This window comes from Mirounga angustirostris, unplaced genomic scaffold (assembly GCF_029215605.1).
Source record: "Mirounga angustirostris isolate CCGP_5_RB_7025 unplaced genomic scaffold, mMirAng1.0.hap1 SCAF_6, whole genome shotgun sequence".
In the NCBI taxonomy this organism is placed as follows: Eukaryota; Metazoa; Chordata; class Mammalia; order Carnivora; family Phocidae; genus Mirounga; species Mirounga angustirostris.
In genome coordinates this window covers 122,482,303-122,495,892 of record NW_026991714.1, presented here as the reverse complement: position 1 = coordinate 122,495,892, position 13,590 = coordinate 122,482,303, and the positions used below count along the sequence as shown (strand labels likewise).

Here is a 13,590-nt window from a genome sequence, read left to right as displayed (position 1 = left end):
TCCTACCCCAAAGTTAATCACTCCTTCAGTGCTACTGATGCATCCTGTATCTTCTTTTATAACACTAATCAGGTAATACTGTGTTAAGTACTGATTTATGTGACTTCCCCATCTTAACACTCTTTTTCTCATTGTTTAATATTATTTAATTTCCTTAGTACCTCAAATACATAATAGGGCTCAAAAGCGTTTGTTTGAATAACTAAATGGTAAGGAAATTGCAAACTAACTCATAAGAACTGTGTATGCTTAGGTCAGAAGGTCCAAAAACAAAAAAGAGGCTCAGAAGCAATCTTTAAATTTCTGAAGGGTGATTATGTAAAAAAACAAACTTGTTCTTTGTGGCTCTAAAAGGCAAATTAGGACCAGAAACATTACAAAGAAATACACTGTTTTCCACATAAAGAACCTTCTAACAATTAATACCCTCAATAGGTTGCCTTGAGGAAATTGACCTCCTTGTTAGTGAAAGAATTCAAGCAGAGGCTAAACAATATCCATCAGGTGCCTAAACTCTCTAAGAATACAGAGGAAAACACAGCTCTAGGGTGGTGGTGGTGGTTGTTGGTTTGTTTTGCTGACCTTTTTGCTCAGGCCTGACCTAGAAGTACTTCTTGAACTGATGGCATGTGATACAACTTATCTTCCAGTAGCATAGTTGAAATCCCTCTAGTGATCAAGGTGTTATGATGTTTCCATTAAATAGACAACTAAATCAAAAGATTGTATTTTGGTGGTCTCCTAGAACAAAACAATCTTATCTCTTCATTAAATATATAGCTAGTTATTCCTTTATTTGGGAAAATGTAATAGTGGTTATCTTCTAAAATTGTTCCTTTCTGCAGTATAATTCTCAAGTTATTTGTACGCCCAGTTTTGAAATTTAATTGCTATCCTAGGTATTCTTGACAGTATTAATGCATTTCTGGGAGTATATCACAAAGATCGCTATTATTCTCTGGTTGTATGTTCAATTATTGTGCTGGTTACCTTATATAATAATTACCTATCAAAAACTGTATTAGTCTTTGATAACAAATTTTGGTTCCCAACACCCAATTGTGAATCACAACAAATCTGTTTCCAAACAACACCCAGGATTTCAATCTCTTCAATCCTAGGTAGTATCAATGAGGCTAAAAAGTCAATCCAACAGGGTGTCAAGGGCCATGTAACAAAAAAAAAGAGCATTACATTTTATCACTTACATTTTTTTTTTTAAAGATTTTATTTATTTATTTGTCAGAGAGAGAGAGAACACAAGCAGGGGGAGCAGCAGGCAGAGGGAGAAGCAGGCAGAAGGAGAAGCAGGCTCCCTGCTGAGCAAGGAGCCTGAATGCGGGACCCAATCCCAGGATCCCAGGATCATGACCTGAGCCAAAGGCAGACGCTTAACCAACTGAGCCACACAGGCGTCCCTATCACTTACATTTTAAAAACCTACATTTTATCACTCTTCAAAAATACAGAAACTGCTCAGTTGAGATCTTTTACTGACTTAAAACTTCAATAGTTTACTTCAGAACTTAAATTTAAAACTACATAATATATCTTCCTGCTAATGAGCAATTAATTTTCTCCTTATGGGTGAGAGGGATTTTAATTCTGTTTGCTAGACTTACCATGGTGCTTGCAGAAAATTCTCCTTTTAACAATGAAACTCAAGGAAGAACACATTGCATAAAATAGTACTTTTTAATATCTGAAGCTGTCATACTAGCACCTAAACTTTTAGAACCTAAATTAAACCATATATATATACACACACACATATATATATACACACACACAAACACATATATAGGTTATTTTACATTATATACATTATATCATATATGTACTATATATATTAACCTAAGGTATATTATATATATTAGGTAATTACAGGTTATATATATATAAAACCTATCATTAAAAAATATTTCTGCTGCACAATATGACCTCTTAAGAGGCCATGAGAGGATGAGGACATTAGGGAAGTTAAGAGGGAGACACAGCAGATATCTTTAAGGCAAGAAGTTGCCAGAAACCTCTACAAAGGCACTGACGTAAGCAGGGCAGAAAAATAAATATGGGGATAATCTGTAGTAATACTCTGAAGCCTAGCAGCCAAAGTACAGAGCTAACTTCCAGCTAACATGTATTCTCCTCAGCAATTTTTCTCTGTAGAAACATCTTCCAACTCATTCTCTTAACAGCTTTTCCTGTCTCTAACTTTAGCTTCACACTCTCCAATTTTCTTTATCTATTTCCTTACCACCTTAACTGAAATAGTATGGAAACAACGTATTTATCCTTAGTAGTTTTAAATTTCCTGTCCTGCTTTTCAAAAGCAAATAAGAGCATTTTCTAAAGACAAGGAAATGGACCCTCCCCTCAAGCCTCTAGAGAAGAATGTAGTCCTGCTGACACCGTGATTTTAGCCCATTGAGACATATGTTAGACTTCTAACCTACAGAGCTATCAGAAAATGAATTCCTATTTTTTAAGCCAAAAAAAGATGAGTATTTTCTGTTTTTCTTACAAAAAATTTTAAATTTATAGTCTCTGAGTACCTTTTTCTTGGGACAATAAAAGTATTTCCCCTACTTGACTAGAAGATAACTATAGACAGTCTAGATGAAAACCAGATTTGGAAACTGTAAATAATTCCCAGTGTATGATGGGTAGTTATACATTACAGTATTTGCAAAAATATGAGAAAATAGCACACAATTTGATTTCAAAACTATCATGTTCAGTTCCAAACTCAGAATGTTTTAATCTCCGTGGGGTTAGAAACAGGCAGATGGAAATATTTTCTAGCCAATAATGTATCTCAAAGTAAAAATCAAATTAAAAAGAAAATGAAAAGCCGAATTCAAAGGTAAATTTAAACACATTACCAAGTTCACTCTCAAACTAGCTCTAACTAGGAACGTAACTTGTAGCTTGGTTTCCTAAGGTAAACTTCTCTTAATTGCAGGAAAGAGCCTGCTGAAAACCCAGACAGTCACATGGGTTTCCCTCTCTTTCTTCTTTTGGCCACAGAAATAAGAAGTCCAAGAAAGGCTGAAGCAGCAAATTCTAGAGGGGAATAAGCCATGTTCAATCTGCAGGATTTTTTCTTAAAGGCATGGAAAAGAGTTACAACTAGCAGCAGAAGGAACGAAAATTAACACCTTTTTTGATAAGCTATAAATAAGGAGAGGTAAAGTTATGTCTCCAGGTTAAAGAGATCTGAGTAAAATTTTAAAAGTTAAAGCTTTTCACAGAATAGGCAAGCATGACTATCTACACAGCATAAAATAAAAGTAAAAGACCCTTCCTACTAATAAAAAGGAAACTAAGATTTAATCAGGCAGAGATAACTTCTCAACCTAGTGAAAGTTAGCAAAATACTTCTACATTTGTATTTACCCCTGTTCTCTACTGTACCTGTACTTACACTCACCAATTACAGAGGACCTACATATGACTCAATTTTAAATCAATAAGGTAATATGAGTTATAAATGAATGTTGTACCTTCTTTCAGTTATTATCTGGACACCTGCCTATCAACAAATATTTCAGTAATTATAGGCTGGGAACCACCTGCATCAGAATCACTGGGGGGGGGGGGTCCTTGTTAAATACTTGGTTTCCTGCTGGCCCCACCCAAGATCTAGTGAATCAAAAAAGGAGGGGGAACTCAAGAAATCTGCATTCTTTTTTTTTTTTTTTAAGATTTTAAGATTTTATTTATTTATTATTTTATTATTTGACAGAGAGAGACACAGCGAGAGAGGGAACACAAGCAGGGGGAGTGGGAAAGGGAGAAGCAGGCTCGCTGCAAAGCAAGGAGCCCGATGCGGGACTCGATTCCAGGACCCTGGGATCATGACCTGAGCTGAAGGCAGTCGCTTAACCAACTGAGCCACCCAGGCGCCCAAGAAATCTGCATTCTTAACAACTCCTCCCTCCAGGTAATTTTAAACACTAAAGTTTAAGAATTATTGCAGTAGGTCCAAGCAACTATCAATCAGAACTACCTGGGGACAACTCAGGGTAGCTGGCAGAGTTCCTAGGAAGAAATAAGCTGCCTCAAAAAGGACCGACTTTCCCCTTCCCAATATACTTGGAGACGCCTCAAAATGTGTCACCTCAAAAATCTCCAAATGTTTCCACTCTTCCCAAAGCTTTCCCACCACAACATAGTAACTCTGAAATGTATGAGTGAGCCAAGCTAAACATTTCATGAATTTAAACTAAAAAACTGGCTTTGCCTGTCTGTAAGTTCCTTAAAACAATAAAAGATACAAATATTTTAATCCTTCTCAACATTCCCTCCTTTCAGTTCCTTCTCAGATTTGCTTTTTAGTCAAAGCTTCAAGACTTTTGGAAATTTTAGATCATAACGTTATAGTCCATTTTAATTCCCATACAATTCCGAATACCAATTATAAATCCACTACAAATTTTTACCAATAAAAATCTACCACACAAATTGTGTAATGTTTCTTCAGGTAGTACACAAAAAATCCATTCATCTCTTCCTTTCTTTTTTTTTTTTTTTTTAAAGATTTTATTCATTTATTTGAGAGAGAGCACATGAGAGGGGGGAGGGTCAGAGGGAGAAGCAGACTCCCTGCCGAGCAGGGAGCCCGATGCGGGACTCGATCCAGGGACTCCAGGATCATGACCTGAGCCGAAGGCAGTCGCTTAACCAACTGAGTCACCCAGGCACCCTCATCTCTTCCTTTCTTTAAACAAATGGATTTCAGTAATGAAGCTGGGGAAGGGACTGCGGCTGTCATACTGAAATTTGAATAATAACATTTGAACCTTCACTACATGCCAGATAAGAAATACAACACACTTAGAACATTATCTCATGGACAATCTCATGAGGTGGGTATCACCATTATCCTTACTTTATGGATGAGTTGCCTAAGATTTAGAGGGGTCAAGTAACTAGTGCAGAATTATACAGCTAGGAAAGCTAATTCAACCAAGGCAGTCTAACTCCAGAACCAGCACTTTTAACACTACACTATCCTGTATTTTGAATATGCCATCTGCCAAAAAGGCAAGTCCCCTGAATCTAAAAAGGTAGGAGTTGTGGATTCTGGAGAATTTCATTTTTAAAAATGTGCTTTCAGGTGATTCTGAAGTATAACAAAAGTTTGGAATTATTGCACGAAGGCTACTAGTTTGCCAAAGTGGAACCCTGGCAATCTTTGAGATATAACTCATGGTCCGGAAGTTAAGGTCTCAAATTCCACCGCATTGATTAACTAGAATTTACTTATCCTATTTTCTCTCCTACTCCAAAGAGATATAAGAAAAAAAATCTAGAATTTTCTAATTAGAACTGCTGGTCTATACTATCTATATATAAGAAACTAAACAAAGATTACTGATGTTCAGCATGATTATTCTGGGGCAGAGTCAGACCTTTACTAAAAGAAATGTGCAAGGTAGAATTTATTTTTTTTCCATTGAGGCGTTTTATTTGCACATATGTATTACATCCCTAGGAAAAAAAATCCCAGGATTTTCCCTCCTGTGTTTTCCACTTCCACTTCCTTCTTCATGGTCCATGATGCCAGCTGAGGTTGTCAGTACAATGAAACCATACTGGGGGGACCAGAGCCGATTATTCTGCCATTTTTCTAGATTTTTGAGTTGTACATCAAATCTGGGGCTGATTATTCCACACTTGTTTAACCTGCCCATGAGGTTCACAACAATTTTCCCAGCTCTGTGATCATCAATGATTTCAAATTCGCCGGTGTAACCATGCTGCATCATCACAGTTAGAAACCAGATGACGACTTTGGAGCATGGCCTATGAGAACCTGGCGTTTGCCTCTCTTTTCAGCTTTGTAAATGCTCTTGAGAGCATCTACCAGGACATTCATGCACACCATTATGGAGGCACAGAAAGATGGTGGAAAGAGTTGCAAGGTAGAATTTAGAGTTGGAAAGTTGGCAACTTTCTCATTTTACAGGTGAAACAAACATCCTCTTTTTAAAAGCACCATCTTTAACTCAGTTCACATTTGTAATATTTAGCTGGCAAAATTTTGAGGTCCACAATACATTGCAAGAAAATCATGTAACATATTATCACAGGATATTGGAGCTGGAAAGAACTCTGAATCTCCTAATTTCACAGATAAGGAAACTGAAGTGACAAATTTAGTTATTTGCCCAAGGTCACACAATTATTTAATGGCAGAAGCTAACCAGGACAAAAACCAAATTTATTATCTCTCAAGTCAATAGTATTTTTACTACACCAAAAATTATGTTTTTGTTTGCAAACTTCTCATGATTCGTAGAAATCAGTGTATTAGCTTCAAGCCCTAGGAATCAGTTGTGTTTTTTTTTTTTTTAAGATTTTATTTATTTGAGAGAGAGAGAGACAGTGAGAGAGTGCAAGAGAGGAGGAGAAGGAGAAGCAGGCCCCCCGCAGAACAAGGGGCCTGACGAGGGACTCTATCCCAGGACCCTAGGATCATGACCTGAGCCGAAGACAGACGCTTAACTGACTGAGCCACCCAGGCGCCCCTTTGCTCTAGTTCTGATTCTTTTATTCAATCACTATCTGACTATGGGCAAATAATTGTAAAATAAAAATAAATCCTACCCTTAGTAGGTCATGGGAATATTTCCATAATTAGAAAACACATATCAATATAACTTTGGAAAAACGTGAAATTATGTAGAATTAAGATATGCTTTCATAATTTTTTCTAGAGGCAAATTAGTAGGTACTGTTTGTTAAATACTGCCCCGAATAGTCTGAACTGAAAAGCCTTGAAAATCAATGCCCTCGGTCCACCTGAAGAACAGCTCATTACCATGTCTAACTCAATTCCAATATTAAATTAATACCACCTTACTAGGTGATGTCTAGCAAATAAAAGGTTTCTCTGATTAACAGCACTGTTGATTTTCCATAGGATATTAAACGATGAATAAAGTGATCCCTGAAGTCCCTTCTACTTTAAACATTTCTTATTGTACATAAAACACAACTGCTCCCCAAATAAAAATCTTTTAGTCAATATCTCTATGCTAAATAAAGTGTGAAGTTTAATTAATAGCAATGTACAAATGCTGGTTTCTTACTTGTGTTAAATGTACTAGAGTAATGTGATATTAACAATAGGGGAACGGGGAGAGGAATATACTAGAATTCTCTACTATCTTTGCAACTTTTCTGTAAATCTAAAACTATCCTAAAATAAAAAGTATTTAAAAAATAAAGTAAATCTCTATGCCCACTTTTAATAGTTCAGAAAATTTCTACCAAACAAGTAACTCCAAGTTAATACTGGAGTAAGAGTCTGCCTTGTTATTGGGATCTAGTGTTAAAAATGTTAATTTAATTTAGCACTTCAAAATAATATTTGAGCACTTAAAATTATCTTAGTCTCGGGGTCCCTGGGTAGCTCAGTCGGTTAAGTGTCTGACTCTTGATTTCAGCTCAGGTCATGATCTCACAGTTGTGAGATTGAGCCCCATGTCAGCTCTGTGCTGGGCCTGGCACCTGCATAAGATTCTCTCTTTCCCTCTTCCACTGCCCACCCCCCCACTATCTTAAAATTATCTTAGTTTCAGAAAAATTGGAGTTCCCCAGTATTTTCTACCTGATTTATATTTAGATTATCACATTTCTAACCATCCACCCTAAAACCACAAATTTCTAAGGTAACATCCTTAAACCAGAGCTGGATTTCAGTGGTTTAGCGTTTTGTGTTTTAAGAAAACACTGGATAGACTGGGGGAGGGGAGCGGGTATCAGACACAGGGAACAAATACAAAAGGCTCTTGAGCCATTAGCTCCTCAATCTAATATAATGGGTAGCTTCACAACACTCTAAAATCTTAAAAAGAGCCTTATTTTTATTCTAGAGCAATGAATTGCGTATTATTTTCAGCTTTTCTAAAAATTTCAAATATTTTAAATATATAAGTAATGTTAAAGGAGTTTCAATAATGACATAGAAAAGAGTATTTTCACATATTTTTAATTTCTTGCAGTAACAAAAATGTAATATTTAGATCAAGATATTCCTTCATTCTCCTTACAAATAACTATACCACACCTATATTAAATGCTTGATTTGGGGAGCTATAAAAATCTTTTAAAACTTATCAGAAATTTGGTATTTTGCCTCTTCTTTATTGAAATGTTGAAAAAGGAATTTTTTGAGAAATAGGTTTTTATTTTATTTTATTTTAGTTGGTTGGGAGGAATACACGCTGTGCAACAAATAAGGGAGCCCTATCTGACAGAAGTCTATGATGGTTCAGTCAGGTGAATTATGATTTTGCCAACTAGTGTAAATTTTAAGTGGAAAAAGGAATGTGGTTGATTTTGTTGTTTCTGAGAACAATAAAGAAAAATTGCATGGGACGTCTGAGTGGTTCAGTCGGTTAAGTGTCTGACTCTTGATCTCAGCTCAGGTCTTGATCTCGGGGTGGTGAGTTCAAGTCCCACGTTGGGTGTGGAGCCTACATAATAAAATAAAAAATTTAAAAAAAGGAAAAGAAATCACTAAAAGAGCCTTTAGTCTTCCTTATTCTGCCTAACTGTAATAAAAGAGTTCTGTGAAAATAATCTTTTACCACAACGTTTAGTAAGTTTCAGAAGTCAGTAATTATAGAAAAAGCTACATGGATCTGTATGTTTCATAATCTATGTCAATTCTCTTTTTAATACTTTCTTTTCTACCTTAGCTATGCCCTTTAAGGCCACCAAATTCTCATGATTCACATGAAGACTTTGTAAAAAAAAAAAAAAAAAAATTATCAGCAACAGATACCTGTGTGTTTCTAAATAACAGTACCCTGCCAGTGCAATCTAAACAAAACTCAAAAGTATTAAATGGCTTAAAAAAATACATCTGTAAAGGGTGTACCTATCCAAAAAATAAATCTTTCTAGTTTGAAAAAAATTAAGACATGAATTTGCTTGAAGGACCCATAAAAATATTTTAAATTTATTTTATTTTTGAAAGAGTAATAAACAGAACCTTAAAGAACGAAGGCTAGTCTGGAAACACAAGATTTTTTTTTTTTTTAAGTTTTCATCTCCTCCTTCTTACTGCTAAGTTGGTGACAGTGGGGGTAGTATACCCACCTAGTATTTTATTTTATTTTTTTAAGATTTACTTATTTATTTGAGAGAGAGAGAGAGAGAATACACGAGCAGTGGAGGGGCAGAGGGGGAGGGAGAGAATCTCAAGCAGACTCCCCAATGAGCAAGGAGCTGGATCTCACAATCCTCAGATCATGACCTGAGCAGAAACCAAGAGTACAAGCTCAAATGACTGAGCCACCTAGGCGCTCCCCACCTAGCATTTTAAAACATTTATGGACAGGAAAAGACCACGGATCTGAGGGAATATTACTTCTGGGGCTCCCAAGGTCAAGTCACCATTCACAGAGAGATGCCCATGTGAAGCTGAGGCAAGCCCCCAACAGGGAATGAACTAGAACTCACCTCATCTGGAAGAGAAGGAAAGTAGGAGATGGAGAGCAATCCCATCCTCGACCAAATTCCTTTAGCTCCTACAGAATTTCTACCCTACTCAATGAATCTTCTGTCAATGATGTGTCTTAACTGAAGATAACTTTGTAGTAATAGATAAACCACTGTAAAATGTTCCCCTCTCTTAAATTAAAACAAACATGAAACTATTCCTTAAAAGTATTTCTGTTACAGACTTTTGCCAGGTTAAGATAGAGAAAGGAAGTAGAAAGAAGGGAAAGATGGAGGATAATCAGGTGGGAGAGAAAAAAGCCACAGGTGATTATAAATTGTGATCGAATGTTAACCTGGTCTGAAAATCAGGAATCCTGGTTTCTAATTCCAGCTCTGCCATCAGCTACCTAAAATACCTCATGTAGACAGTGAATTTCCTCATCAAAAAATGAAGTGGCAGTAGGTAGCAGTTGTACCCAAGAAGGAGAATACATCCTAGAATAAGATATCCCCAAAGGGATTCCTCATCTGGAGCTTCAGAGTTAAGAATGACAATTGTACACACAAAGGGAAAAGAAAAAAAAACAAAAAAAACCCCCTCATAGGTTGTCAAGGCAAAGGAAATTTCTGACCATTCTGCCCAAGGATGGGAGATTTCTTCAAAATTACTTGGGGTACCTGGGTGGCTCAGTCAGTTGATCTCAGCTCAGGTCTTGATCTCAGGGTCATGAGTTCAAACCCCGAACTGGCTTACTAACAAAAAAAAACCAAAATTACACTACCTAGAGAATAGTGAAGAGGAAGAGTCTATAAAAGTTGCCAATTCAACACAAACTGAGCAAGGTTCTCAATACCACCGCTAGATACTGTAGACTCAGAGATGAATATCATAGTCTCTGCTTTTAAGGAGTTTTGAATCCAGTTAAGGTTTTGGTTAAATGCTGAAAGAAAAATTGTGCCTCTGTGCCCTTTCCCAAGTATGTTATACAAAGAAGCAATTGACACCTAGAATCTTGACATTCAGATGTCAATTAAAAAATGAGGCTTAGAGAAATTAACTTCTGGTACCTGTTTACTGACTTGAAATCGAGTGCTCTGATACACATGATTAATGTAGCTATATGAATATCAGCTAGTTATATTAACTGAAATCCTATTAGTCTACAGATTAAGAAAAAAATTTTAATTATATCAAAATTCCTCCCTACTGTTAATATGAAAAACCTCTTATAATAGATTTGCTTTGCTATTGTTCATAATTTGCAATGCATAAAAATGTATCTGTCTTCAAACTTAATACCTACTAGCCTGCACTCCACTGTCCAAATCATCTCTATTCCCAATGGTGGCACAAGCAGGTATTCTGGGTACAGTGACTGAATTAGCAATCTCCAAAGCCCCTTCCAGGTCTAAAATTGCCTGACACCTGACATCAAAACATGACCAAAAAACACCCAAAGTTCACAAATGTATGAACTTAGCTCACCTTGCAAGCTTTTAAAATATTGCCACTCTAGGGGCGCCTGGGTGGCTCACATGGTTAGGTGTCTGCCTTGGGCTCAGGTCATGATCCCAGGGTCCTGGGATGGAGCCCCACATTGGGCTCCTGACTCAACGGGGATCCTGCTTCTCCCTCTCCCTCAGCCTCTCCCCCTGCTCATGCTCTATCTCTGTGTCTCAAATGAATCAATAAAAAAATCTTTAAAAAAAAATATTGCCATTCTAAGCTTTAAGTATATTTTTGTATATTTTTGCAACTATAGGCACAAATACAGATCTCACTACTATATATTTTGTCCCACCAGTAACACAAAATTAGAATTTCCCAATCTTGATGTAAACAACTTTATAAATTTTTGTAAATTCATACAAGGGAAAATAAGCGATAATAAAATAGAAAAAGAAATAATTACAATCAGAAAACTGTGACTGTGTCTACAAAAATGCACACAGATTGTATAATCCTCTAAAACTGGAGCTGCATAATTTGTTTCTTTCGTTTCTATCAAGACCCCTGAAAAGGAAACAAAAACACAGGAGAACTCTGAAAAGGAGAGTTTACAAGTTGGGAATACTCTCCTATTTGCCTAGAGATTACAAGAAAAAAAAAAAAAAAAGCGTATCAAGCAAGATCTGACTCCGGGAAAATTGGCATTTCATTAATGTGCAATAGGATGAGCATTTTATCCCTATCAAACCCTTTTCCGAAATCTGCAATGTCCAGCACCATAACTTGATTTCAAGAATGGCAGGTCAAAACACAAATACAATGGCACCAAAAATTAAAAAGTTGCTGAAAAAAGTGTAGGCCTATTTGGAAGAAGTAGAGAAGAGGGATTTTCTAGATAAAGCGCCATAGTAATTTGGCTTTAAGGGCTGGGATCAAATTCTAAACTCGAAACTGACTGCATTTTAATAAAGGCCACTGAAACAGTTAAACACTATGAAACACAATCACTTCTAATTTCAAGAATTCCCAAGCCACCTGAATGGGTTTAGGCTCCACACAAATAGTCATCTCTGCAAAATGACTTCCCTTTCTCTTTCACAACCACACCCGTACACACATAGCGCCGCGCCCACCCCCACTCCCCACCCCTAATCCTCGTAGTACAGTAAAAATAAACTGAGAACCGAGCAGGTCGTCTGCTTTTCCGGGGGAGGCAAAACTGCAGCTGTGGCCTGAGCACACTGCCAGGACCGGAATACACGGAAACCAGGTGTGAATAGCAGGTATAGCCTCCAGCCCACAGGGGAACAGAAAGATTCGCTCCCCACAAAGTTGGCAACTTCTCCTACAGGCAACACAATGCTGACCCAGTTCCTCTTCCCCCGGTGACAAATCAAAGCTAAGTCCTGACGCCAGCAAAGAGCCCGCACGGAGGCGGTCCGCAAGCCGCTCTCGGCCAGCGCCCGGCCTCAACCTCCGCCCCGGCCCCGAGCCCGCCCCGAGCCCCGGCGCAGCGGGCGCTGTACCTGGCGAAAAAGTCGGCGAAACCGCCGCTCCGTCGAGCGCGGGCCGAGGTCCCCGCGGCGCCCTGCTCCGTGGCGGGCGCGGGCACCGGCGGCCCGGCGGCGGGCAGGTGGTCGCGGCTCACCTCGAACGTGTTCCGAAAGTTCACCTGAACGTCCGAGACGCCAGGGCGCGGCTCAGCGCCCGCGTCCCCGCTAGTCCTCTCGGCCGAGGCGGCGGCGGACGCGCTCTCCTCGGGACCCCCAGCGCCGTCTCCCGGCCGCTCCAAGTCTTCGCTGCTGCTGCCGTCGCTGGCCGGGCTGCCCTCCGAGCCGCTGCCCGCGCCCTGGGGCTTGTCACAGTCCGCCGCTGCTAGGCAGCAGCTCCGCAGCGGGCCTTCGAGCGGCGCGGCCCAGTCGGACGGGCTGCGCGCGCCGTCCGCGCCCTCGTCGCCAGGCCCCTCCGGGCGGAGGCGGCGGTGGCGCGGATCCCGGCCGCCCGCGCAGGCCAGCCCGCGAGCCTCCTCCAGGTCGCGACAGTCCTGGCCCGGCAGAAAGCCCGAGTCCCCGTTGGTCATGCATCTGTGCCGCGGAGCGCGGGCATCCGCCACCTCCGCGTCTCGGTGCTTGGAGCCCGAGTCCCGCGGGCAGGCGTCCGAGCGCGGAGCTGCCGGGAGCGGCGGGGCGCGGGGCTGGCCAGCCGGGAGTGGACAGTAGCACAGCCCCGGCTCCAGCTGTCCTCCTGCCGCCGCGAGGTAGCGCCGAAGGAGCTGCTGAGGCGGCGTCTCCTTCTCCTCTTCCTCCTCCTCCGCCGGCGGCTCCACCGCGCCGACGCCTCCGCCAAAACCGCCTGTGGCCCGGATCATCTTCCCGTCCTGGCCCACGGGCTCCGGCGCCGGCACCGGGAACAACTTGGGGTTTCTTCCCGAGCAGGCTCCGGCATCCTCCGGACCCACCATCTAGGGCCGGGTGAGTGCCGCCCGAGGAGGCGACGGAAGAGTCCCCGGCACAGGCTCGGCCCGGGAATAACCCTAGGGGCTGGGGCCACGGCGGCCGCCGCCGCAACCTTCCCAGACCCACCCCTCCCACCCGGGGCTCCGGGCAGTTGCGGGAGGGCGGGCACGCGCCGTAGTTCGCGCACGCGCAAACGCCGGCCCGGTCAAACCGCGACCTGGA

At 40.5% G+C, this 13,590-nt stretch overlaps 1 protein-coding gene and 1 pseudogene across 4 annotated transcripts in view; both read right to left on the bottom strand.

Moving 5' to 3' along the window:
* The window catches only part of TBC1D12 (TBC1 domain family member 12), a 122,327-nt gene that overhangs the window by 85,035 nt on the left and 23,702 nt on the right, over window positions 1-13,590 (bottom strand). Inside the window, exon 1 of one of the 4 annotated variants that reach the window (XM_045878457.3) lies at window positions 12,439-13,526. The exons of 2 other annotated variants lie outside the window; for them this stretch is intronic. In XM_045878457.3, the coding sequence (XP_045734413.1) occupies window positions 12,439-13,373 (935 nt within the window). In that variant the 5' untranslated portion in view covers window positions 13,374-13,526. Of the gene's footprint in view, window positions 1-12,438; window positions 13,527-13,590 lie in introns of those variants that run through there. One more of the 4 variants, XM_064595043.1, reaches the window with a different exon arrangement.
* Window positions 2,671-12,698, bottom strand: LOC129045902 (small ribosomal subunit protein uS8-like; annotated as a pseudogene).